The sequence below is a fragment of the Selaginella moellendorffii genome, unplaced genomic scaffold, assembly GCF_000143415.4.
Source record: "Selaginella moellendorffii unplaced genomic scaffold, v1.0 SELMOscaffold_55, whole genome shotgun sequence".
NCBI classification, from domain to species: domain Eukaryota; kingdom Viridiplantae; phylum Streptophyta; class Lycopodiopsida; order Selaginellales; family Selaginellaceae; genus Selaginella; species Selaginella moellendorffii.
In genome coordinates, this window is record NW_003314316.1 from 280289 (window position 1) to 303822 (window position 23534).

Here is a 23534-nt window from a genome sequence, read left to right on the forward strand (position 1 = left end):
CTGAGATCCCTAGACCTCGTCGAGGACGGGCTCCTCCTTCTCTGCTCTTCCAGCCAGGGAAGTTTTCTTTACCACAAATCCTCCTTAACACCAAAGTTTCACTCACTCCATGTTTCTCTTTTTTACTACTGCTCCTTAGCCTTGAAGTAAGAAGAGGCAGCATGCCAAAGATGGAGGCCCAAAAGTTTGTGCCGCTGCTCATATCAAAAGCCAATTGGGAAGCTTGAGTGTCAGTGAGGTAGCAAGCTGGATACTTGTTTGTATCCCCCACCCCCCCCTTGGGGAATAAACACTTTAGGCTTTTACCCCTTGATTTGTATTAGTATTTGAATTTAGACTTGGTTTCAGTCTTAGCTTTGGTTCTCAATCTCGAACCCAATTTTAGTCTCCATCTCGTACTCCATCCTGGACTCTTTCTTGAACTCCATCTAAAACTCAGTTTTGGGTATATAGAGCTTGGCTCATATATATATTGTGTCTAGGGTCTTATCCATCCCATTTTTCGCAAAAGTTATTGCTTAGGCCAGATTAGCAATGGAGCACCATGGCTGGTGCTTATAGAACTAAAGAGCTTGCTTGGATCTCTTATACACTGCATAGGAATTTTCTGTTCATCTTTGTAGCACGCCCCAGCTAGGAATAGGTAAGATCTTTATGTTCTTATAGAGGAAATTTAATTTTTAGGTTCTACACTAGGTTTTAACATGTGAGAAGCTGGCTCTCGCAGTGATAGCCATACTGCCATGGTAGAGTAACTACAATTGAAGGCATTTGTTTTACAGGTAATGGATGACTTTCAACTCTTGATTTTGTGCATATGCCTTTTGGTTGGTTGTGAGATTGATGTTGTCTAGCTATAGTCACTAGAGTAGATGACTACAATTCTCTTATATAAAACACTAATGGTTAAAAAGAAGCCACTTAGGGACATTGAGGATTGCCTTTGCTAGTAACTAAATTTGGGTGTTTTATATGTTTCTTCAACTATGTGTCCTTTATATGATGCCAATAGCAACACATTCTAAGCATGGTGAGGTGCTAGGCTTCTTTTGAAAGATTTTCCCCATAAAACTCTTGGTTAATGTATTTGTCTTTTGGCTCAAATTTGAAGTTTTTCAAGGACTTCACTTTGCCAACCCACCAACATTTTCTAATCTATAATAATGAGGAATTGCCAAACTTTTATGCCCTCAGATCCAACCAATGGCAGTTACCCTTCCAACTGTCGGATGGAAAGGTAATAGTCAAAAGGTTATTTCTTTAACCATGTCTTTCCTAAAATATTTTGATAAAGTTTTGTCCGGGCAATTAGCTATCTGACACAACTTGCATGCCCTTTGGGTATTGTGAGAGAAAAGGTAAATTTGACTGTGCATGCATATCAAATTGGGAAATTGGTGCTTGCTCCCTCAATTTCAATTGCATAGAGCTCTTGATTTAGGTATTGCTCCATAGATTTTTTAATGAACTCATTTGAATTTAGGTATATAGATATGTTGGCTCTGTGAAGAGAGTGCTTAACAAAACTGGTGATCACATGCATATGTTAATCTCCATAAGAACTTAAAATCAATGTTAGAACTACTAGGTATTGCTTGGTAGTGGGACAGTAAATAAAATTGGTAACTCCAGCCAAAATAATATCCAGTCTTAAGTGAGCTGGGGTGTGTTGCTATTGCACTTGCTTTTCCCAATTGCCTCACATTTAGCTAAATCCATGAATAACAACACCATATTTTCTCAAGAGGACCTGCTATGACACAATTTTGTATCACTTCAGTGAGGGAGAAAGATTCCCAAGTCTAAACAATATGTGTGTACTTCTTCTGGGCTAAACTCTTTTACTTCTCCAACTTGAACTCAATGTTCAATTTGCAATTATGCAAGTATGCAATTTGAAAGTATGCCTTGGCTTTGCAAAGTATTGAGAGGCATATATCACCAGGTCACTAGTTGCTTCTAACTATTGACACTAGCATATGTATTTATACTTATAATAACCTTGAATGTGCTAATGAAGAAACTAATTTAGACCTTGAACATGCAAAAATTACTTCAAACCTTGAGGATACTAATACAAATATAGAATATGCTAATGAAGCGCATACAAATATAGACCTTGAAAATGCATGAAACAAATAAAATTGCATATATAATACATTTATTTAATATTGAAAATATGTCATTTATAATGATGTATTGTGGTTTATTACATTTTGAAAATGAATCAAACTCAATGTGAAAAAGGTTTGCCTTCCCTAACTTTCACCTTTAGCTCATATGATTTCTAATGAAAATTATAGACTCGAACTTTAAAATTAACATAAGAAATTTTAATAGCGCTTTGACTTTAATAGGTGTTAATGTTGATAATTTAAATAATAAAGGCTCATATTGCTTTAAAATACATAGTCAATCCATTTCACAAAAATTGTGGTCCTAATTTATCATATAATTAGATCACTTAAACCTCTAGAAAATGACATGAAATTTGCCAGCCACCCAGCATTAGCAGGGCAATTTTTAGCATTTGATGAAGGAGGATTATCAAAACTTACTTAAGCTCTCCACCATCTTTGGTGATTTGCATGATAATATGTCATGAACTTGCCCTTTACCCCCATAGTTGGTCACATTGCGTCCCAAGAACGCCAGAGAAATGAGATCATTCGCCAGCCATGCTACATTTGCAATCCCCTACTCAGTATCAGCAATCCGACAATTTGCTGCTGCCATAGTCTGCCTCACACACAACGAAATTTAGCACAGATCGGGTGGTGCCAAGACGAAACCAACACGCAGGAATGCCAGCAATCTCCCTCAGCTCCACCGTGCACAGCGCTCCAATGCTACAGTGCCGATGGAGCGATCGCTGGCCAATTGGAAGGAAAGAATTGGGAAACCCAGGCCTTGATGCTCCAACAGAAGAGAAGCAACGAAGAATACCTGGTGGTTTGTGATCGTATGAACGAGCATACTAGCATTGCAACATCGTGGCCGTATCTGTGACTCGGGCAATGAAGGAGCATTTATGTGGTAGAGCTGCCGTCAGCGGCAATCAGTCCAAGAATCGCTTTGGATTAAATTTCTTGTTTACACTCCCAATCCCATGGAGAAATCTTTGTGGCGCAAGCTCTTGTGGATTGTCTCATTGTTTCTACTGAATTTTATTTGACTACCCAATTGATATATGTGTCTCCACTTGTTTTTGCCTAGGCAATCAGAGGTATTCTCAAAGGCTGTAATCAAGGTGGCTGCAAGCTTTGTGGAGGAAGGCTATGGAGATAGTTACTGATCACCGTTGTTTTCTCTTTTTTTGTTTCTAAAAGGTAAATTGAAGGTGGTGGAAAATGCGGACTTGTATCCAGCTGTATGAGATGAGTGGCTGTGCCGTTGGCAGCTTGAACAAGGACGCATTGACCGACGGCAGTAAAATTGTGTCAGGAGATGTTCTCATTGGTTTGCCATCGACAGGGCTTCACTCCAATGGCTTCTCTAAGGCTCGTAGGTTTGCACTCGACAGAAGAGTGGGACTTTTGATGGATCTTTAGAGCGAGACCTTGCATGGAGTGATGAACAAGAGCATAGATAAAAGATTTTGCAAAAGGTCCGGGCAATTGCATGCCAAGTTGGATGGCCCACTATTTGGTTCTACTGCCATTGCTTAGTTGTGCTGGTGCTTGGTGGCTCTGTTATTGCTGTAGGATACCGAACTTGATACAGTGAATCCATTGATGTGTGTGTTAAATGTAAATTGGTGTATTTATCTATGTTGTATATGGTATATAATTTGAACATGCTTTAAAAGTTGGCCACTTGGTGATATGAATATTTAGGATGAAAGTATATTGACCATTTAAGATGCTGAAAGATTTAATGAAATATTTAGAGACATGTAAACACTATATACTTAAATCAAATCACAAAAATTATAGGACTATTCATGGAAAAATATATTTTGAGTTTTATGATTAACTATGTTTATTTTTTGAAAAAATCCAAAACATTCTACATATTTGATGAAGAAACAAAGTAATGTTTTCATTTAAAACCATATAAGACACTATAAATACACTATTAACTATTAAAAAAACATTAGAAAACTTTTTAAAACTTTATACAACAAAATAATATTCCAAACTAGTTTGTCATGTAGTTAAATTTCTCCAGACTGCCAGATACAAGCCCTAACCCTAAGCTGGCAATGCCATTTATGAGCGCGATCGCCGCCGTCGGTTTGTCCACCGCTAGATATACACACGCAAGCCCCACTTTCCCACATCTGTATACATAACTTGTGATGTGTGTGCCAACCATTGCTGCCTTGCTAAACCATGGTTGCCATTGCCATCCTTGCTGTGGTTGCTACTCCCCACCCTCCTGTGCCTTGCTGTGGTAGCTGTGGCCTCTCCTGTGCCATGGTCCTTGCTGATGCTGATCCAATTATGCCATGGCTCAAAACATGGCAAATTGCTTGGGTTCAGGACCAAAAGTGGTAAGTAGCTCTAAAAAAAACTGGTAGAGATTCTTTTGGACCTAACTACATGCGAAGATGATGATTTAGTAGATACCAAACATGTTCACCATTAAATTCCTCACGTTCTATGACCACATGGAACGTAATTAAAGTAGCCTGTAAAATACCAAAATCATTTACTTAGAAATGTAAAAAAGACGAGGCCGTCCGATCTATATTAATCACTTAGGTGAAGTTCATCCCATGGAGAAATCTTTGTGGTGCAAGTTCTTGTGGACTACCGCACTGTTTCTACTGATTTTTCTTTGGATCGGCTACCCAAGTGATAGATGCGTGCTCAATTTCGCGGTCAACTTTAGCAAAACGCATCAAGAAAGAGTGAGAGATGTGGTGGATCTTTGGAGCGAGACCCTGTATGGAGTGATGAACAAGAGCGTCAATCTAGATCTCGATTCACTCTCTTATGCTCCTCACATCCAAGATTGCAAAAGGTCTGGTGAATTGCATGCTAAGTTGGATGGTCGTGGAGAGAATGGCAAATGGCCCCCTTGGAGCTTGTCGCAGGGATCAAGTGTTGATAGTGGAGGGGTGGAGATTATAATGGATCAAATGTTCTACATCAACAAAACAGTTCCCAGTCTCAACATTCCTTGGGTATATAAATCTATTGATTGTTCTAACTTTAAAACTTTCTTGTTCCTAGATTCTTGGTGGTGATGACGAGAATCTCCCCTTGACAAGGCTTGTCCAGCATGATTTGTGGCTGAATCAACACCCCAAAGATTGCAGCAATGCAAGGTTTCTCATGGCAGACTGGTTTAGCCAGCAAACACCCACCTCCATCGGCGTTGGCTCGGAGCTTGTATATCTCTCGGCTATGTTCTCGATGGCTGTCATGCAAAAGAGGGTGTTGGTGACCAAGGCATATCACGGGGCAAATCACTCGGGATGTTTGGGTAATAATACTTTTTCTCTCTTGAGGTTTAGAATCTTTTTAAATTCTTATCATATAGGATTGGATCGTGCGAGATGGTCTTGCTATTTCCTTCCTGAGGCTTCGAGTGAATGTATTGCCCGGGCTTTGGAGCTTTCCTCGCAAAAGGAACCTTGGGATCAAGGCCTTCTTGTAAATTTTGATTATAATCACGGGTGGACTGTCCCAAGGTTCGTAGCAGAGTTGATATAATCGAAATCACAGCGTCTTCCTCTTTCCTGCTGTGAAGGTTGTGGGGTGAGCCTTGGAAAAGAATCGAACCATCAGTGGAACTCGATGGGGTTCTTATGGCAGATGTCAATGGTAACAACGAAAGAAGGTGGTGGAGAGCTCAGGTTTATTAGATTTAATTAACTCCTCATTAGTTTATACTAATAAGTGTGTTTCAGGTGTTCCGATATCTCATGCGTTTCCCGAGCGAGTATCTTTGCAATCTACTAAACGTAGCCCGGAATGAGGCATTTGGAGAGGCAGCAGCAAGATTGATACTAAAGAATTACCCACAAGGCAATTGGAACTCTAACAATCATAGCTCTCATAGTGAGAGTCCCATGGAAGCAAATGTTTGGAGCAGCTATGGACCATGGATTCCACGGCCTTTAGTGAGCATTCACGTGAGACAAGGAGATAAAAACATCGATATGGAAGTCCATCCCTTTAAAGACTACATGAAGCTCGCCATGAGGCTGCGCAAGAAATTCCCACACATAAATTGTGTGTGGCTTTCAACAGAAATGCAGGTAACAAATGGTTTATTTCTTTCTCAGATACTTATTTATATTGTTTTTCTTTCTCATTTATATTTTGCTAGAATGTAATTGATGAAAGCAAGGAGTATGAAGGATGGAATTTTTTCTTCACCGATATAAAGAGACAGGTTGGAGCAACAAGCATGGCCGAGTACATGGCTTCACTGGGAAAGAGGAAAAATTTTGAGAATAGTTATGTCAATCTCTTGATGGCTGCTGACTGTGATTTCTTTGTGGGGGTTTTGGGGTCAACTTGGAGCTATGCCATTGACTGCTTGAGGATGACCAGCGGAAAAGTCAAGGCTGGCTTCCTCACAGTCAACCCCGTGAATTACTTACTGTGATAACTTTATTTGTCACTTGAAAGAAGAAAAACCAGGAGAAAAATCAGCCCCGCTCACAAGAGCTTCTTCAATAGCGCTGGGAGCCAAGGCATGATCAGTGGAAAAGTTCTGGTCGATTTCTTCGCTTCCAATCCTGTGTGATGCACAGAGAGAGAGAGCTTCTCAGCATAAAAATTCGAAGTTTTTCTAAGTTCTTACCTCTGATCAGTGTCCATTGATAGATTCACCATTGTTGAACTTGAATCTGGAAGATCTGGAGGCTGCAGCGAGTCTCGCCTTTGTTGTGGGTGCAGAGGAGATGCAGCTATGCCCCTTTCATTCAGCAAGCTTCTGAAGAATTCAAGCCTGGGAGCAGCATTTTCAGGACCCAAACTTGTGACTTTGGATGGGCTCCAAAGCCTCTCTAAACCAAAAAAACAAAAAAACAAAAAGCATAATAATCAGACAAGAACAAGATAGAAAACATGTAGAGAAAGCTTGCCTGCAGCTGCTGCTGCTCTTGGCCATATTTTTTGCTGGATATTGCTTGCATCAACTTGTTCACCCCACATACAAACTTCGCCTCCAATAATAAGCTCCTGTTCAATTTCGCTGGTGACGTTGTCGAATGGCTCCTTGGAGTAAAACTTCTCCCATGGTATCTCAATATGATCCAAATACCACGAAGATTGCTCGCTGACTATGCACTTGAGGCCCGACTCGACAACATCGGGAGCGATTTGAGGTCCCCACCTGATTATAGGATGTTCTTCAAAGGTGAGAGGAAATGTGTCAAAGAAGTATTTACCAGTTGTGGACAATTGTCTTCCTTGACAAACTTTGTCCAAATTTTTCAAATGGTTCTTGCCTGTAAAAGGACCACGAGATAATGCGATCGAAGATCAAAAGCATGTTACCAGTTGACGGGAACATAACCATGTTTCATGGCCAGCTTTTGGACTTGGAGTACAAAAAACTCGTACGCTTCTGCTGCTGTAAAATTATGCTCTACAAGCCTGATTTTCAAAGAGTTGATAAACTATAAACTTCAAGTAGCATACCAGTTATTTGTGGGCCTCGCAATTTGCCAGCAGCCTGTTTAACACCATATAAGAAAAAAACTAAAAACTTGAGGATGGTTTTTGCTTACTTGTGTCGACTTCGTCTCCGCCGATATGCAAAAGCTCGAATGGAAAAACCTTTGAAAGATCTATATAATCTCGAGTTTACAAGGATTGCAATCCATAATCAAAGAAGATCATACCAGAAAATATGCCATCTATCACCTCAAAGGTGAACTCTTTGCTGATATCCAATGGTGTTGTGCAGCTTTCAGAAGGCCATAGCTCAGGATATCCAACTCCCCTACGCTAGAAAAATCATAAAAACGAATGATAACTTTAATCTGGAGAGAGAACAAGCTTACCATGAGCGAGCGTGTCCAGGAACATCAATCTCTGGCATGACATGCACACCTCTCAATCGAGCATACCTGTCAAATGCACAGATTGATCGTTTTCTTTTTGAAAGTATGGCTTACTCGACTATTGCTTTTGCATCATCGAGGTTGTAGCGCTGAGTGATTGAGAAGGAGCCTTTCCAAAGCTCTGGAAAAGATGGAATCTCCAAAGGGAAGGATTCCTCGTCGACAACATGCCAGTGCAAAACATTCTGGAAAGGAAGAAAAGAAGAGCTCAGATTTGATCGATAGAACTCAAACTCACGAGCTTCGCATAGGCCATGGAGTCGATCACATTCTCGATCGTCTTTAGTGGTAAGTAGTGTCGAGCAGTATCTGGTAAGAGAAAAAGAATGAATTTACGTCAAGAACAACAAGACAACCACAGAAAAACTGAAACTTTACCAATCAGAAGCCCTCTATAAAAAAATCTGGGCTCATCGAGAATGTCCCACGGACAGTCCTGTACAAGAATCTCTCTCGCGAGAACATCGTAGCTGCAAATCTGGCTAAAGGTCTAGAAAAAAAAGGAGACAAATGAATAGAGCCATCCCACACACATTTTTTTTGGTCTTACCTCGAGTCCTCGAAGAGCTCCATAAACAGTTCTTGCCTTGAATGAATGGAACGCAAGAAAATCAGGCGATAAGCCTCACGATCTTTCCTTACCTGGAGCAATGCCGCCTTGGAATTGAGAGGATCAGGGATTTGGAGGCGGTAGGATTCATCCACGCCAAGATGGAGCTGCCGAAAAACTCATTACAAACACCCTAGGCAAATAGTAAAGTCACTCACGCTTTGGTTGAACGACTTAAGATCGATGCAAAGTTCGTCAAGAACAAACTTCTCTGGATCAATCTTTGCTGGAGTTTTCAGCTTTCGCTGCCTGAGAATCAGTGAGGTATAGCGATCAATTCCTGCTTGCAAGACTTCCAGATTTTCCCCAGCCGCTGATGAAAAACTTATAGAAAATTGCCTGGACAGTGTCATCAAAATAGAGCCTTGGGAGAGATTTCTTGGAGCTGGCCAGATGAGAACGCTAGTGTTGCTGCTGCGATCATCCCAATTTGTCAAAGTGATTGAAGAGGCAACATGCCAGAAAGAAGACTTGCTCCTTTTGCTCCAGTAAGTGTTGGTGACAATGGATGAGAGTATGAGAGCTAAAATTCCTATCACAAAAATCTTCCTCAATCTTTTGCTGCTCCACAACATTGTCGCGTTTTTGTGGTACTTGTGTTCCTGCCAAACTTAAAGGTTGAGTGCTCGTTTGGAAAAGTCCATCAAGAAGATTCCTTTTTAGTGATATGCTTCGTTGACAATGTTACATTGAGATTATTAAATTGAAGGCTGGCTATTGCTGACACTTTGGCAAACATTTATATACATAATAATCAGTTTATTAAAAAAACTTGTGTTTGTAACAGTTTAGTCTTAATCTTAATTCAAACAACAGCAATCTTCCTTTGATCAAAATCGCAGTTGAAGAATCCATCTTTCTTGAGAACGCAGTGCCTGGGCTCATAGATCTCTCCAAGAGCTCTTCACTGATGCCACGCATTGCGCAAAAGGCTGCCAAATCGGCAACATGCAAACGTGAATAAATTCTTTCGTCACCAAGTGGTAGAAATAAACCTCGCTGGAGCTGCGAGTGCTTCCGTGAGATCGAGAAGAGCACTGGATCTCTCTCATGAGACGAAAATTCGGCTTCTTGTGATTTCTTGTTTCGCGGTATATAGTTCAAGGGTTCCATTTCAAGAGCTAGATCAAAAATTGAGAGAAGAGAGTATCCAGCGATGGCGGCACAGCTCTCTTGCATCGCCTACATTGCGCGTCCCAGGATCTTGGCAACAGGAGGCGATGCGTGGCGTCTACAATCCGTCGCAGCTTGTCCGAGCATTCCCGGAGTTTCACTCTTGGACGCCGGCGATGGCTCCTCCTTTCTCGTCACTCGCGCTGTCGGCACCACCTCCAAGCTCCTCGTCGCGCGGGAGATGAGAAACTTGGAGGTCATTGGCTACGATCTTGTAAGTTTCTTTCTTTCGCGCTTTCTTTAGATCCCTCCGGATCGAGGCGATCAAGATCTTTTCTCTCATCTTCCAAACGATTCTTGGATCCAGGTTGCGAGCGCTCTCAACGGTCTCGTCGCGAGTGGAGCAAAGCCGAGCTTCTTTTCCCACACCGATGCTTTGGGCGACAACGAACGCGAGATGGATGAGCTTCTCTCCGGGGTCACAAGCGCATGCATCGCCGGGAATTGCCCCATCAACCGCGGAAGTGGAGTAATCTTCAAGAACTTCGCTGCTCTAGAATGATCATCTCTAACACGACTAAATGTTTCACAGAAGAAAACTCCGCGCGGAGTTCTTGCCGGCATGGCCTTGGGCGAAGTTCGCAAGGAGCTCTTGCTGGATGGACGTGGGATCCAAGACGGGGACTGGCTCATCGGCCTCGAGACCCAAGCGCTCCACTCCCAGAAGTTTGGAAGCGTCCTCAGGTGATAAAACTCTCGCTCGATCAATGGACTTTTGTTCTTGACACTGAGAATCTCCTGCATCGATCGATCAGCCTCGCAAAGGAGCATGGACGACTCAAGAGCGTCGGCAAGGCCATCCTCACTCTACCTCGCATTTACGTATCCACTGTAAGTTAGAACACTCTAAGAAACGTTAAAAGATCTTACTTGGATCATCTATCTAGGTGCTTGATCTGATCGCCAAGAAGAAAATCAAGGCTGCCGCTCACTTCTCCTCCGCGGGGATCACGGATGCCATCGCCAAACTTCTGGGACCTCGCGAGTTTGGCGCGAGCATACGAAGGCTCGGCTCCTGGCCACTCCCGCCAGTGCTCGTGTGGATCAAAGAGGTAGAGTTTCTCGAGTCATAGTTTGATCTGATCGTTTGCTCCAAGCAGGCCGGGGATTTGAGCGACGAAGAAATGCTGGCAGCCTTCAACGTGGGACTGGAAATGGTGCTCGTTTGCGACAGTGCTCGCGGCTATGAAGTCCTGGATCTCGTTCGCGGCGCTCATCACATTGGCAGTGTGATCGCTGGCAGTGGAATCATCATAGACAAGCTGCTCAACTAGAGCTCTCTTCCGATATCGATTCCACACTCGATATAAAGAAGTTTTTTGAAGAAGTTTTTGGGGTTTTAGCACACTAGCTAGGGTTTATGCGAAGCATGGAGAGCTTCCAGTCGATCGCGTCGCTCCCGCCGCTTGCCCGCGTTGATCCTTCCGCTGGATTCAGCCGCCGCAAGGAATGGCGCCTCCCAGCGCTCACGTACAAAGACGCCGGGGTCGACATTGACGCTGGATCGGAGCTCGTCCGGAGGATCGCGGCCAAGGCGCCGGGGATTGGAGGATTTGGGGGATTATACTCTGTTGGTATGTTCTTTGTGGCATTTCCTTGTGATGGAATGATTTTCTTGGGACAATCTAGGTGAGGATTCTTATGAGGTTGTCGGGACGGATGGAGTTGGGACAAAGCTCAAGCTTGCGTTTGAGATGAATGCTCACGACACGATTGGCATCGACTTGGTACGTAGATTTCTTTAGAGTTTTTGGGAGCTTTGAACAGCTTTCGTTTCCAGGTTGCCATGAATGTGAACGATATTGTCACCACTGGAGCAAGGCCGATGTATTTCCTGGACCAGTTCTCCACTGGTCATTTAGACACGGAGATCGCAGAAAAGGTACGAGTGATCGATGTCATTCATTGATTTATTTTTGCGTAGGCGATCAGAGGTATTCTCGAAGGCTGCAATCAAGGTGGCTGCAAGCTTTCTGGAGGAAAGGTACGAAGATAGTTACTGATCACCGATTCTTTTCTCTTTCCTTGTTTCTAAAAGGTAAATTGAAGGTGGTGGAAAATGCGGGCTTGTATCCAGATGGAGTGCTGTACGAGATGAGTGGCTGTGCCGTCGGCAGCTTGAACAAGAACGCATTGATCGACGGCAGTAAAATTGTGTCAGGAGATGTTCTCGTCGGTTTGCCGTCGACGGGGCTTCACTCCAATGGCTACTCTCTGGCTCGCAGGTTTGCACTCGATTTTCCGCTCACCAATAAGACTGTCAAATTTTTTCTCTTTTGGTTTTCCGTTTAGAATACTAAGCATGTCAAATTTGTCTCTGAAAGACCAGCTTCCGGGAGCAGATGTAACCATTGGAGAGGCTTTGATTGTTCCAACAAAAATTTATGTCAAGCAGGTACGAGAAGAATGTGGTAATGCTCGTTTTTAATCTTTTGTTTTCTTCTTTTGCCACTGTGTAGGTTCTGGACATAATTTCTAAAGTTGAAGTGAAGGGCATGGCTCATATTACCGGAGGGGGACTGACTGACAACTTACCAAGGATTTTTCCTGCTGGTCTTGGCGCAAAGATCAGAATGGGTTCCTGGCATGTTCCCCAAATATTTAACTGGCTCAAGGACGTAAGCGATGAGTTTATAAAGCTAATCTCTGCAGCATGACGTTTTGTTTTTAAAGGCTGGCAATGTGGAAGAAGAAGAAATGCTTCGCACGTTCAACATGGGAATAGGAATGGTTCTCGTGGTGGAGCCTCGTGTTGCGGATAAAATTCTTGAAGAATACGCACCGTCTTATCTTATTGGAACGGTTATCCAAGGAAAAGGCGTGGTGTATGACCGTTTGAGCACTGCCTCGTCTGATCCATGCAAAGGCCCTGGAGTCACTAATGAGGGTGTCGCAACTCTCGACGCTGATTCGCAACAGGAGCTTCTGCAAAGACTTGCAGGACAGCCTCCGCGTCTCTTCCCGATTGGTAAATAATCTTCTGTTATTTACACTGACCTCTAGTTTTCATCTGGTAGGCGATGAATTCTCAGTTAGCAGAGCCGAACGAGTCGATGAGAAATTGCAGTTGGCTCTCGAGATGCAAGTTCACAACACTATTGGCATCGATCTGGTAGTGTTTGTTCTGGATTCCGCGTTTACACGATTAATTCAAGTTTCTTGGCAGGTTGCGGTAAACGTTAATAGTATTGTGACTACTGGGGCAACTCCCTTGAGTTTTGTGGACTATTTCTCCACCAGCCATTTAGACGTGGACGTAGCAGAACAGGTTGAACAAGTTTTGCTTGTTAAAACTACTGGAAAATCGAATGCTTTGCTGACTGTTCAGGTTATCGAGGGAGTTGTTCAAGGCTGTATTCAGGCGGAGTGCGGCTTGCGAGGAGGGGAAGTACGTCAGCTGTTTCTGACTTGCGAATGGCGAGCTAAATCTCTTTTACAGACGGCAGAAATGCAAGGCTTTCACGCCGAGGGAGAGTACATGCTCAATGCCTACGCATCCGGTAGAGTAAAGCAGAGTGCTCTAATCGACGGCAGCACCATCGCAGCCGGAGATATCCTGCTCGGGCTGCTCTCCAGTGGCATTCACTCGCATGGATTTTCTATGGTTGACAGGTAAGGACAAGCTCTCATATCTTTATAAGCTCTAATTCTCTTTTGTTGGTTAGCATCTTGAAGAATGCGAATGCATCTTTGAAGGGCAAGCTCCCGGGCTCTGAAGTCACGATCGGAGAAAGCTTGCTCATGCCAACCAAGATTTATGTGAAGCAGGTTCAGAGAAAGCCTCTGGCTCTTCTTCAGTTCTCATTAGGAAAGAATAACTAACGTTTTTCTCATTTTGCAGGTGCTGGAAATGATCTCTTGCAGCGGAGTGAAGGGAATTTCCGACGTTACGGAAGGCGGACTCACTGGCAGCATACAAAAAATTCTACCATCGGGATTGGGGGCGACTGTCAGAACGAGTTCATGGGAAGTTCCTCGCATATTCAAGTGGCTGCAAGAGGTACACTCCAATGGGTTTTGCTTTGCTTTCCCTTGATGCTTGCCGCCTCTGGAGCAGGCGGGAAGCATGGAACCGGAGAAAGCTTTCGGAACCTTTAACATGGGAGTAGGCATGGTTTTGGTGCTGGATCCCTGCGCCGTAAAGAAAATCCTTTCCACAAACAAGGAGTGCGTTGTCATGGGCGAAATCGTGCAGGGCGCCCGAGTGGTGTACGAATAATAATAGGTAAGCTTGATACATTTCACTCCGGAGCTGACAAAGTTTCACCTCTCACATCCGCCAGGGACCTGTGCTGTGATCTTGTCTCTCACCTCTGCATAGATCTCTCCGCAATCCAACTCGTTAAACCAGAGGCAAGGAAAGAGATTCGTGATCGGCGTGTGCTTCCTGATGATCACAGAGTTTTCAGGAACGTCACTCACCAGGAGGAGCGGTTGTACGGGACGCGACTATTGCGGTGGCTCTCCTCTAATGATCGCGTCAAGTTCATGGCCATCTTGTCAATTTCTTCAAAATCTGGATGAGATCAACCATTAGTTGCACCTTCCCGTCGATCCAGATCGAGAACTTTGGAACGAGCCTGTCACGATTGTCCTGGAGCATACATGGAGATCCTCCACACTCCCATGTCCCCGTCTTCCTCCATGTATCGCTTTCAAGGTTGGCTTATTGCGAAGCAAACGATCTTGTCGTACAATGATTCCTTTGAGATTCCGTGTGCACGCAAGAAATAAAAACTGGTCTCTACCTAAAATCTAGCGGTAAACAGGAAAGATTATGGTAGAGTTAGGTAAACACAATAGGTGTTGGTCACTCATGAATGATTATCCAGTCATTTAATCAAAATTGATTGTTTGAACAGATATTCATAGTGTTGAGTGTGGAGAATCTGGAGGCTTGGACGAGCCTTCTTCTTTTGATTTCACTGGAGAAGCAGCTATTCCTCTTTCATTCAGCAGGCTTCTGAAAAATTCAAGCCTAGGAGCAGCATTTTTGGGACCCAGACCTGTGACATTAGATGGGCTCCAAAGCCTCTCTGACCAAAATAAAAATTGTTAGCCAAGAAAAATATATCAAGCAAATAGAGTGAAGCTAGCTTGCCTGCCGCCGCTGCTGCCCTTGGCCATATTCTTTGTTGGATATTGGCTGCATCAACTTTCTCACCCCACATACAAACCTCACCTCCAATAATCAACTGCTGTTCTTTGTGGCTGGCAATGTTATCATATGGTTCCTTTGAATAAAACTCCTCCCATGGTATATCAATGTGATCCAGGTACCATGAAAATTGCTCGCTAACTATACTCTTGAGGCCCGAGCTGACAGTGTTGGGAGGAATTTGAGTGCCCCACCTGAATAGCCATTTGAACAATCTGAGTTAGAGAGACAACCCCTTTTGATAAGTTACCAGTTGTGAACAATTGTTTTCCTTGACAAACTTGGTCCAAATTTTTCAAATGGTTCTTGCCTAGAGAGAGCAAAAATTAATGGAATCCGACATGGCTAATCTCCTTACCAGTTGACAGGAAGGTACCCATGCTTCAAGGCCAGTTTTTGCACTTGAAGCACAAAAAACTCGTAGCCCTGTGAAGGTGTTAAATTGTGCTTTCTCAGCCTGCTTCAGACAGTTGGATGTTTAGTAAAACCGAATCTAACGTACCAGTCATTTACAGGTTCTGTGATTTCCCAGCATCCTGTTAGCAGAAAATAAGCTGACAATCACCAAGAAAATTTGCTGCTTACTAGTGTTAACTTCGTCTCCTCCTATATGAAGCAGCTCAAATGGAAACACCTTTGAGAGATCTAGGCAGCATAGAGTTGACACAAGGATTTTGATTCAATATAAAACATGCTCATACCGGAAAAAATGCCATCTATCACCTCAAAAGTGAAATTCTTACTGATGTCCAGAGGTGTTTTGCAGTTTTGAGAGGGCCATAGCGCAGGATATCCAACTCCCCTAAACGCAAGTAAATCTATTAATTTACAATGAAGGCAGAAGAAGTTTACCATGAGCGAGCGTGGCCTGGGACATCAATCTCTGGCATGACATGTATACCTCGCAATCGAGCATACCTGTATAAGAATAAAAGCATAGGATATTTGTGCTCTCTTTGAAAGTATAGCTATAGCTTACTTGACTATAGCTTTTGCATCATCGAGGTTGTAGCGCTGAGAGATAGAGTAGGAGCCTTTCCAAAGCTCTGGAAACGATGGAATCTCCAAAGGGAAGGACTCCTCGTCCACAACATGCCAGTGCAAGACATTCTGGAGGCAAAGAAGTTAGAAAGGGGCTCGGCTCATATATAAGGGATAGAGAAATTGGAACTCACAAGCTTCGCGTAGGCCATGGAGTCGATCACATTCTCTATCGTCTTTAATGGCAAGTAGTGTCGAGCAGTATCTGGTAAGCGAGTGAAAAATAATTAGAAGCCGTTGCCTGTTCTAAAGAAAAAAAGTTCTCACCAATCAAAAGGCCTCGATATGAAAATCTAGGCTCGTCAAAAATGTTCCATGGGCAGCCTTGCAAAAGCACAGCTCTTTCGACAGCATCATAAGTGCAAATCTGGCTAAAAGTCTATAAAAAATGCAAATAGTTTAGCAAATCCAAAACTTTTGTTTCAAGCCTACCTCGAGTCCTCGTAGGGCCCCATAGACAGTTCTTGCCTTGGATGAGCATAGAAAGGAGGTGAATCAGCGCTCAACTTCAAAGATTTTGCTTACCTGGAGCAATACTACCCTTGAATTTGAAGGGTCGGGGACTTGGAGGCGGTACGATTCATCTACACCAAGATAGAGCTGCCAAAATACAGAAAGAGAACCTAGAAAAATAAGTTATAATTTTTGTCTCTCTCACGCTTTGGTTGAATGACTTGAGCTCGATACGAAGTTCGTCCAAAACAAAATCTGGTGGATTCTTTTTCGCTGGAATCCTTAGCTTTCTCTGCTTGAGAATCAATACCGTGTAGCGATCAATCCCTGCTTGCAAGACTTTTAAAGTTCTGGGAGGAGTTATGGCAAACTTTGTGGACAGTCTCATGGAAATCGATCCCTTGGAGACGTTTTTGGGGGCTGGCCATATGAAAACTCCTGTGCTGTTGTGATCATCCCAGTTCACCAAAGACCTTGAAGGGCCAACATGCCAGAAAGAATCACCACTACTCTTACTCCACAAAATGTTAGTGATTATTATGAATAAAAGCACAAGAGCTATAACCCCAAGCACAAAAATCTTCCTCAGTCCGTTGCTCCCAAACATAGTTTCGGAGTAAGGTAAGCTTGACTGACATTCAAACTCATCTTAAGCTTTCTAGTCTGTGCCCTTGGATGGAGGAGATCGGACGGCCCTAGATTTACAAGAAAGCGATTTTGGAGTTTTCACTTGTACAGACTGTAAAAATGAGTATTTTACGTTACATGTGGCGCACGCACTTGGTATAATCAGACAGCTATTCTTCTTTACTGTTGTTTTGTTGCTAGAAGAACGAGAAATCTAGTGTTCAGCACGTTCGTGAATTTACTTCCACAAAAAAATCTCCATCATGGTCGCATTAGTCAACTGTACTATAGGATCATGATCTCTGTTAGGTGCTCGTCTAATTTCTCAAAAGGATGAAAAGAAATCTCCAGTGTCCGAAGGATTCCCTGAAATGGCTCCTGTTTTGGATCTTGTCCTTGAACTTGGTTGTTTTGATTAGTTTCAGAATGAACTGGATGAAACAGGATCGCCAAGAGGCTAGTGTAACACCAACACCCGCACCAAGATCAATTAATTCCTCGACCTCGGCTGCGTCGAGCAGAGTAAAACTCCTGGTCGATCTGTGGAGCAGAGATCTGCAGTCGAGAGTGAGCGGTGCAACTCCTCCCGAGGTGACGATCAATGCACCGCACATCCAGGATTGCAAGCGATGCAGCGAGGAGACTGCAGCGTTTGATCGCAGGAAGGATCCATCCTGGAAGGGATTTTACCAGCAAAAAGAGGAGCTTGACAGGAATCCAGAGACAAGCATCAGCACCGTTCCATGGGTAAGTTCTCTTGTAAGGTTCTTCTCAGATCGGGTAGTCTTTCTCGTTTTCTTGGTTTTCTCAGTAGCCTTTTGCTGCTCTTGGACAGGTCATTAGCGGTGATGACGATAATCTCCCGTTAACGCGACGCGTCCAGCGTGATATTTGGTTGCACCAACACCCGAAAAACTGTACCGATGCGAGATTTCTTCTCGCACTTTGGCACCACGACGAGACGCGCGACTCGGTAGGAGCTGGATCCGACATGGTGTCAATGGCCGGAATGCTTGGAGCTGCGCTAATACAAGGCCGGGTTTTCATTACCAAGGATTACCACGGTGCCAGGCACAAAGGATGCACAGGTTTCAAAACTCTTTTATATCTCGGGCTGATGTTTTCAAAGTGTTAAAATAATGCCAGGATCCAATCACGCTCGCTGGTCGTGCTATTTTGTTCCCGAGGCTTCTGAGGAGTGCATGGAAAGGGCATTGCGGCTTATTGACCAAAAACAGGCCTGGGACGAGGGAATTATCAAAGAGTTTAGTGGCGATCAATGGAATGGTGATATTCCAAGGTGAGAAAAAAGAGTTTTTTTCATACAGTAACTTAGTATTATCTGGTTTTTAGTTTTTGGGGAGAGCCTTGGAAAGCAATGCGACCAACTGTGGGCGTAAAAGACAAGCTCATGACAAATTACCACGCAAATCATCGAAGGTGGTGGAGAGCTCAGGCAAGTTTCTTATTCATCAAATGGTAAGCTAATGATCTAGAATTAACGTATACAGGCACTTCGCTATCTCACACGATTTCCAAGTGAGTATCTGTGCAATCTTTTAAACAATGAACGACATAGGGCCTTTGGGGAAGAAGTTGCAAAACTGGTGCTTAAAACCCTTGGCACTGAATGGCCGCATGCAAGAAATGAGAGTAAGCGTAATCCCAGTAATCCCATGGAAGAACATGTGTGGAGTGACTATGGACCTTGGATGCCGCGGCCTCTGTTAAGCATTCATGTAAGACAGGGTGACAAAGCCAGCGAGATGAGAGTAGTCTCTTTTGACGAATACATGAATCTCGCCAATGTCCTCCGGAAGAGATTCCCACACGTAAGAAATGTGTGGCTTTCCACGGAAATGCAGGTAAGAAAGCCATTGACGAAGATTTGAAATCACAAAGCTTTTGCATGGTTTAGAACGTCGTGGATGAATCCAAGGAGTACAAAGGCTGGAAGTTTTATTACAGTGATGTTCCAAGGCAAGTTGGAACGATCAGGATGGCGGAGTATATGGCGTTGCTTGGAGACAAGCAAGCGTTCGACACGGCCTTTATAAACTTGGTCATGGCGGCCGAGTGTGATTTCTTTGTGGGAGTGTTGGGCTCGACTTGGAGCTATATAATTGACGACTTGAGGATGACCAGCGGCAAACTTAAGGCTGGCTTCCTCAGTGTTAACTCTATCAATGGCCTACTTCGAAAATAAAACTTTTTCTTTAACATACAATAGTTCCAAGTGAAAGATATCTTGAAACATTTTAGGTTGGGCATGTCGAGTGAGTGGGGCATGGTTTCTTGCGCGTCCCGAGTCCTCGCAGGATCGAGTTTACGTTCTTGTCACAAGGCCGCGGCGTTTGCAGCAACTGTGAGTGAAGATTCACGTATCTTGTACTGCTCAGCTCCTGCTCGTGGCCACAATCAAGTGAGTAATAAGTTCTAGTTCGACGGATTTCCTGTTTTCACGAATATGGATCTGATTTCCAGGATGGTCATCCGGAGAGCAATGCCAGAGTTCCTGCGATCCTACGCGAGTTGGATCGAGCTCAGCTTACTCCTGAGGTAAGAAAACATAGTAGATATACTTGTACAACATTTTTCACTCTTTGGCTTGAAATATTTTTTCCCTATAGAAGCGTGGAAAGGAGATTTCTCGGCTGACAAACTTTATGCCTGCCTCCAAGCAAGATGTTGCCGCAGTGCACTCCATTTCCTATGTCCATGGCCTGGAAAAGATAAGCTTCTTATACTTCTAGTCTGGGGCGATGAAAAAAATGTTGATATGGTGTTGTGTGCATACAGGCAATGGGGAAAGCCGCTGCGGATGGTCTCATCTTCATTGAAGGAAGTGGTCCAACTTACGCTACTTCCACGGTATGCTTCAATCCTTGAAAAGGAGTTCTACAAGCTTTTAACAATGCCTGAAAGACGTACGAAGAATCCATGCTCGCAGCGGGTGGAAGCTTAGCTCTGGTCGACTCCCTGGTAATCCAAAGGCTCTTATAGAGCTTCGGATGCTTTTTCTCTTCGTTGTTTTGTGTTTGTAATTCTTTACTTTTTCCAGATGAGTGTGGCTGGTCCAAGGCCCCCAATTGGATTTGCTTTGATCCGACCTCCAGGCCACCACGCAGTCCCGGCAGGCCCCATGGGATTCTGCGTTTTCGGCAATGTGGCCATCGCAGCTAGGCACGCACAGCGCGCTCACGGCCTCAAGAGAGTTTTTATCATCGACTTTGATGTCCACCATGGCAATGGCACCCAGGACGCTTTCTACGACGACCCGGACGTCTTCTTCTGCTCTACACACCAGGCAAGTTGAATCACAAATCAGTAAGAATGCTGACAGAGTTCACAGGATGGAAGCTATCCAGGAACAGGGAAAATGCGTCAGGTTGGCACAAGGGATGGCGAAGGAACCACGTTAAATCTGCCATTACCAGGTGGTTCTGGGCATGCAGCCATGCTTACTGCTCTCGAAGAAGTCATCGTTCCAAGCTGCCTCAAGTTTAAGCCCGATATTCTACTCGTTTCTGCCGGGTAAAAAACCTCTTGCTGTGACTTTTTCTCATTTGCAAATGTGTGTTTCATGTAGATATGACGCTCATGTTTTGGACCCTTTGGCCAGCCTTCAGTTCACCACTGCAACTTACTACCATTTGGCATCGACGATCAAGCAGCTTGCACGGGAGGTTTGCAACGGGAGGTGCGTTTTCTTTCTGGAAGGTGGCTACAACCTGGACGCTCTGTCGCTCAGTGTTGCTGACACATTTCGTGGCTTGCTGGATGACGAGGAGAGTCGCGCAAAACTGACGGATGATCCGGCTGTTTTGTATGAGGAGCCTCTTGTGCGAGTGAGGCGGGCAATTACCGAGATTAAGGCCATACATTCTCTATAATAAATTTTTGATACACCTAAAACCCACCTAAAAATGATACACCCACACAGAATCTTGGAAAAAAGAGGTTCGCCATTTATTTTTATATAGTGGTTAAGTAGCTATGGATGCCTACAGTTTGTAATGTCTGTTAAAGGAATTCTCTTTGTAGCTGCCTTGACAAGTCTTTTGCTCCCTTTGATGCTTACTCGTGATCTAATTTTTCCATCCCAGCTTAAAGGTCTTCCAACAAGCTCATCGGTCCTGTATTCATCCTCAGAAGTGATACTCCAGCGTGTATCCGAAAATGGAACGAAAGAATGCCACAACATTACCACAAGAGCTGCTTACTTCTTTGGGCTTCCTATGCCGGGAAATGAAGGACCAATTACCATGTCCACTGGAGTCGTCCACAAGTTTTGGATTGTTTCATATGCAGCAGATGGAAGGAGGAGGTGCAGAGGAGGAGACTTCTATGAGACTGATCTCTCAGGTAAGTTCCATCTATTCTCAAAACATTATTTGATTCTTCATACTACATAGGCCACAAATGGAAGTCACGACCACCTATAACAGATTATGGGAATGGCTCTTACCTTGTGGAACTCAAAGTGGATAAAGGATTTGAAGGAAACTACACGCTCAAGGCCATTCTCTTGTATTCCAATTTTCATGGAATGGATAAGAATCCAGAACCATGGGCTCTGGAAACACAGGTGTTCCAACTGCAGATCCACTTCGTGAACAACAAAATTCAAAGGCCTTCGCCTCTTCCTCTTTGTACCAGCAAAAGCCTAAAGTCGGCAAAGACATGGCTAGGCAAATGGACAAGAATGAAGTTCGACGAGTCTTGCAAGCTCGATGAAGAAGGGCGCTACCGATGCCTGCCAGACGACGAGCAGTGTGATGACAGCCAGTGTAGTGGAGCACTAGAGAGATTGGAAAGCAACGGATGGGTCTACTCAGCACATTGTAAGTTTCGGATATGGAGCTTCAGCGATGCATGGAAGTGCCTGGACGGGAAGAAGCTGTTCTTCTGGGGTGACTCCAACCACAGGGACACAGTTCGAAACCTTGTCAACTTTGTCCTCGGCCATAACATTGAAATCCCGCTCATGACGCGCACATTTACACTCAACGTCACCAATCCCTCCAATCCTAAGCAGCAAGTGCGACTGTTTCAGGTGTTCAATGGGCATTCTGACTCACAGAAAAACTATATGGGCCTTAAATCACTTTCCGTAAAAGAGTACCGTGAGCTTGTCAAGGAGGAATTCTTTCGTGGAGGTCAACCAGATGCGGTGATACTAAACTCAGGCCTTCACGATGGACACGCCTGGAAACGCACTCAGGACTTTGCCATAGCTGCGGAGATTGCTTCATACTTCTGGTGGTCGCTCCTGGGAGGTGATGGGTGCAAAGCACGCATTGTCATTCGTAACACAATTGCCACGGCTGGTCATGCGAGGGCCAGTCCCTCAAATCCCCAAAAGATGGCAGCTTTCAACTCCATCTTAAGTGACGAGTTTGGGAGACGGCTAAAATCTCTGGAGAATCTCATGTTTGTGGATAACTTTGATATGACGTTTCCCTGGCATTACAACCATGACTGCAGTGACGGCACTCATTATGGGGTTGAGCCTTCTTTGTCACCATGGATGGATCGTGTTGGGCACTTCAACTTTGTGGACTTGATGCTTGTGCATGTTCTGCTGACTGGAATTTGCTTGTAATAGTGAGCCCGAGAGTTATGTAATCACCTCTCTGAATCTACACATATGATTTGCAAAACTAAATCAACAAACAAAATTAAGATTTGACTTTAAAGAAGTTTGAAAGCACGATAGCCTATATATATCCCAGCTCCTTTTGATGTTTTACTACAGCTCCATTGTCTGATTTCCGCAGGACCTGCGGTGTGGGACAAGACTAATCCGGATGGAGTCGTTCTTCGGCACGGACTCCGCGAGGTGCTTCCTTCGAGCTCGGCGGCAGCAGCCAAGAGCTGGAAGGAAACGGCACGGCGATGCATGGCTCCTTCCGAGGCCATGGAAGGATATACAGCCAGCAGCGCTGCTTTCCTCTACATGGTGCTCATCAACAGGGTGCTGCTCATCGCGACGAAGTAGAACATCGACACGCTCTTCTGTGAGCATAGGGTCTAATTGCTAATCGTCATTTCTCATTTAGAAGCTTGAGCACTTCTTCGATTTGGCGTGCCTTTTCTAAGATTTTCTTGCTGTATGAGTGGTAACTGTGTGGCACTCCTATATAGCACTTGATTCTCTTTGGTTTTCTTACAGCGAGTGAAATCCAAGGTGTTCAGCCTTGTATACCAAAAGTGAAAGTCGAGACGAGGGTGATCATCTCGTTGCTGATTCCCTGGTCGAAGACGACGAAGACGAGTAACATGCAGCTGCTGCAGGATTTGTGCGGATCCTTGGGATCTGGCGCGCACCTCGCGTGCAGGGCCTCGTACTCGAGGATCTTCTTATGGAGGGGCTGTGAAGCGCGGAAGCTGGGAAACTTGTGTCGAGTGTATGAAGTGTATTCGGCCCTGCTCCTGCACGA

The 23534-nt window shown here is 44.2% G+C and overlaps 6 protein-coding genes across 8 annotated transcripts; 4 read left to right on the forward strand and 2 right to left on the reverse strand.

Moving 5' to 3' along the window:
• Positions 1–6551: 6551 nt before the first annotated feature.
• On the reverse strand, positions 6552–9262 carry LOC9661918 (beta-hexosaminidase 3). Its single transcript, XM_024687902.1, has 15 exons — positions 8798–9262; positions 8672–8746; positions 8580–8615; positions 8408–8519; positions 8268–8338; positions 8084–8214; positions 7970–8035; positions 7808–7908; positions 7694–7753; positions 7605–7638; positions 7461–7559; positions 7352–7411; positions 7046–7296; positions 6763–6967; positions 6552–6697 (listed from the first exon to the last, which is right to left on the reverse strand). Exons 1-15 carry the CDS (start codon positions 9212–9214, stop codon positions 6577–6579), a joined length of 1839 nt encoding a protein of 612 aa, XP_024543670.1. The 5' UTR covers positions 9215–9262; the 3' UTR covers positions 6552–6576.
• A 1908-nt stretch (positions 9263–11170) lies between these two features.
• On the forward strand, positions 11171–14566 carry LOC9661919 (trifunctional purine biosynthetic protein adenosine-3). The gene is made up of 16 exons (XM_002982710.2): positions 11171–11386; positions 11442–11539; positions 11593–11694; positions 11737–11796; positions 11862–12037; positions 12105–12207; positions 12272–12430; positions 12486–12780; positions 12830–12924; positions 12979–13080; positions 13141–13200; positions 13252–13424; positions 13478–13580; positions 13654–13812; positions 13870–14037; positions 14096–14566. The coding sequence occupies exons 1-15, from the start codon at positions 11173–11175 to the stop codon at positions 14029–14031; spliced, it is 2061 nt and encodes a 686-aa protein (XP_002982756.2). The 5' UTR covers positions 11171–11172; the 3' UTR covers positions 14032–14037; positions 14096–14566.
• A 56-nt stretch (positions 14567–14622) lies between these two features.
• Positions 14623–17075, reverse strand: LOC9661920 (beta-hexosaminidase 3). The gene is made up of 14 exons (XM_024687903.1): positions 16670–17075; positions 16537–16611; positions 16444–16479; positions 16279–16390; positions 16146–16216; positions 15950–16080; positions 15823–15888; positions 15672–15772; positions 15556–15615; positions 15473–15506; positions 15329–15427; positions 15221–15280; positions 14914–15164; positions 14623–14848 (listed from the first exon to the last, which is right to left on the reverse strand). Exons 1-14 carry the CDS (start codon positions 17069–17071, stop codon positions 14679–14681), a joined length of 1668 nt encoding a protein of 555 aa, XP_024543671.1. The 5' UTR covers positions 17072–17075; the 3' UTR covers positions 14623–14678.
• Positions 17076–17409: 334 nt separating this feature from the next.
• Positions 17410–19297, forward strand: LOC112350866. The gene is made up of 6 exons (XM_024687843.1): positions 17410–17838; positions 17927–18179; positions 18238–18391; positions 18445–18547; positions 18603–18956; positions 19010–19297. Exons 1-6 carry the CDS (start codon positions 17425–17427, stop codon positions 19295–19297), a joined length of 1566 nt encoding a protein of 521 aa, XP_024543611.1. The 5' UTR covers positions 17410–17424.
• A 70-nt stretch (positions 19298–19367) lies between these two features.
• On the forward strand, positions 19368–21140 carry LOC9662106 (histone deacetylase 14). Of its 3 annotated transcripts, XM_024687962.1 has the most exons (9): positions 19368–19513; positions 19576–19650; positions 19722–19823; positions 19891–19962; positions 20017–20073; positions 20153–20398; positions 20444–20625; positions 20681–20791; positions 20843–21140. In XM_024687962.1, the coding sequence occupies exons 1-9, from the start codon at positions 19379–19381 to the stop codon at positions 20982–20984; spliced, it is 1122 nt and encodes a 373-aa protein (XP_024543730.1). In that variant the 5' UTR covers positions 19368–19378; the 3' UTR covers positions 20985–21140. The 3 variants fall into 3 exon arrangements, with proteins under 3 accessions (XP_024543730.1, XP_024543728.1, XP_024543729.1); XM_024687960.1 differs by having other exon boundaries at positions 20681–21140; XM_024687961.1 differs by having other exon boundaries at positions 19725–19823; positions 20681–21140.
• On the forward strand, positions 21108–22696 carry LOC9661921. Its single transcript, XM_002982712.2, has 2 exons — positions 21108–21456; positions 21507–22696. The coding sequence occupies exons 1-2, from the start codon at positions 21108–21110 to the stop codon at positions 22694–22696; spliced, it is 1539 nt and encodes a 512-aa protein (XP_002982758.2).
• Positions 22697–23534: the final 838 nt, after the last annotated feature.

What these genes read in the sequence shown, in the direction of transcription:
- LOC112350866 (XM_024687843.1), top strand. Translation starts at nt 17,425, where the DNA reads ATGAAAAGAAATCTCCAGTGTCCGAAGGATTCCCTGAAATGGCTCCTG. An exon ending in GCATCAGCACCGTTCCATGG is followed by an intron (nt 17,839 to 17,926) that starts GTAAGTTCTCTT and finishes GCTCTTGGACAG; the next exon opens with GTCATTAGCGGTGATGACGA. An exon ending in CAGGCACAAAGGATGCACAG is followed by an intron (nt 18,180 to 18,237) that starts GTTTCAAAACTC and finishes AAATAATGCCAG; the next exon opens with GATCCAATCACGCTCGCTGG.
- LOC9661920 (XM_024687903.1), bottom strand. Translation starts at nt 17,071, where the DNA reads ATGTTTGGGAGCAACGGACTGAGGAAGATTTTTGTGCTTGGGGTTATA. An exon ending in AGGAGACGAAGTTAACACTA is followed by an intron (nt 15,507 to 15,555) that starts GTAAGCAGCAAA and finishes TTCTGCTAACAG; the next exon opens with GATGCTGGGAAATCACAGAA. An exon ending in AAGGGCAGCAGCGGCGGCAG is followed by an intron (nt 14,849 to 14,913) that starts GCAAGCTAGCTT and finishes TATTTTGGTCAG; the next exon opens with AGAGGCTTTGGAGCCCATCT.
- LOC9661921 (XM_002982712.2), top strand. Translation starts at nt 21,108, where the DNA reads ATGTCTGTTAAAGGAATTCTCTTTGTAGCTGCCTTGACAAGTCTTTTG. An exon ending in CTATGAGACTGATCTCTCAG is followed by an intron (nt 21,457 to 21,506) that starts GTAAGTTCCATC and finishes CATACTACATAG; the next exon opens with GCCACAAATGGAAGTCACGA.
- LOC9661918 (XM_024687902.1), bottom strand. Translation starts at nt 9,214, where the DNA reads ATGTTGTGGAGCAGCAAAAGATTGAGGAAGATTTTTGTGATAGGAATT. An exon ending in CCATGGCCTATGCGAAGCTC is followed by an intron (nt 8,215 to 8,267) that starts GTGAGTTTGAGT and finishes CTTCCTTTCCAG; the next exon opens with AATGTTTTGCACTGGCATGT. An exon ending in AAGAGCAGCAGCAGCTGCAG is followed by an intron (nt 6,968 to 7,045) that starts GCAAGCTTTCTC and finishes TTTTTGGTTTAG; the next exon opens with AGAGGCTTTGGAGCCCATCC.
- LOC9662106 (XM_024687960.1), top strand. Translation starts at nt 19,379, where the DNA reads ATGGTTTCTTGCGCGTCCCGAGTCCTCGCAGGATCGAGTTTACGTTCT. An exon ending in ATGTCCATGGCCTGGAAAAG is followed by an intron (nt 19,824 to 19,890) that starts ATAAGCTTCTTA and finishes GTGTGCATACAG; the next exon opens with GCAATGGGGAAAGCCGCTGC. An exon ending in ATTCTACTCGTTTCTGCCGG is followed by an intron (nt 20,626 to 20,680) that starts GTAAAAAACCTC and finishes TGTTTCATGTAG; the next exon opens with ATATGACGCTCATGTTTTGG.
- LOC9661919 (XM_002982710.2), top strand. Translation starts at nt 11,173, where the DNA reads ATGCGAAGCATGGAGAGCTTCCAGTCGATCGCGTCGCTCCCGCCGCTT. An exon ending in TGGGGGATTATACTCTGTTG is followed by an intron (nt 11,387 to 11,441) that starts GTATGTTCTTTG and finishes GGGACAATCTAG; the next exon opens with GTGAGGATTCTTATGAGGTT. An exon ending in ACGTGGACGTAGCAGAACAG is followed by an intron (nt 13,081 to 13,140) that starts GTTGAACAAGTT and finishes CTGACTGTTCAG; the next exon opens with GTTATCGAGGGAGTTGTTCA.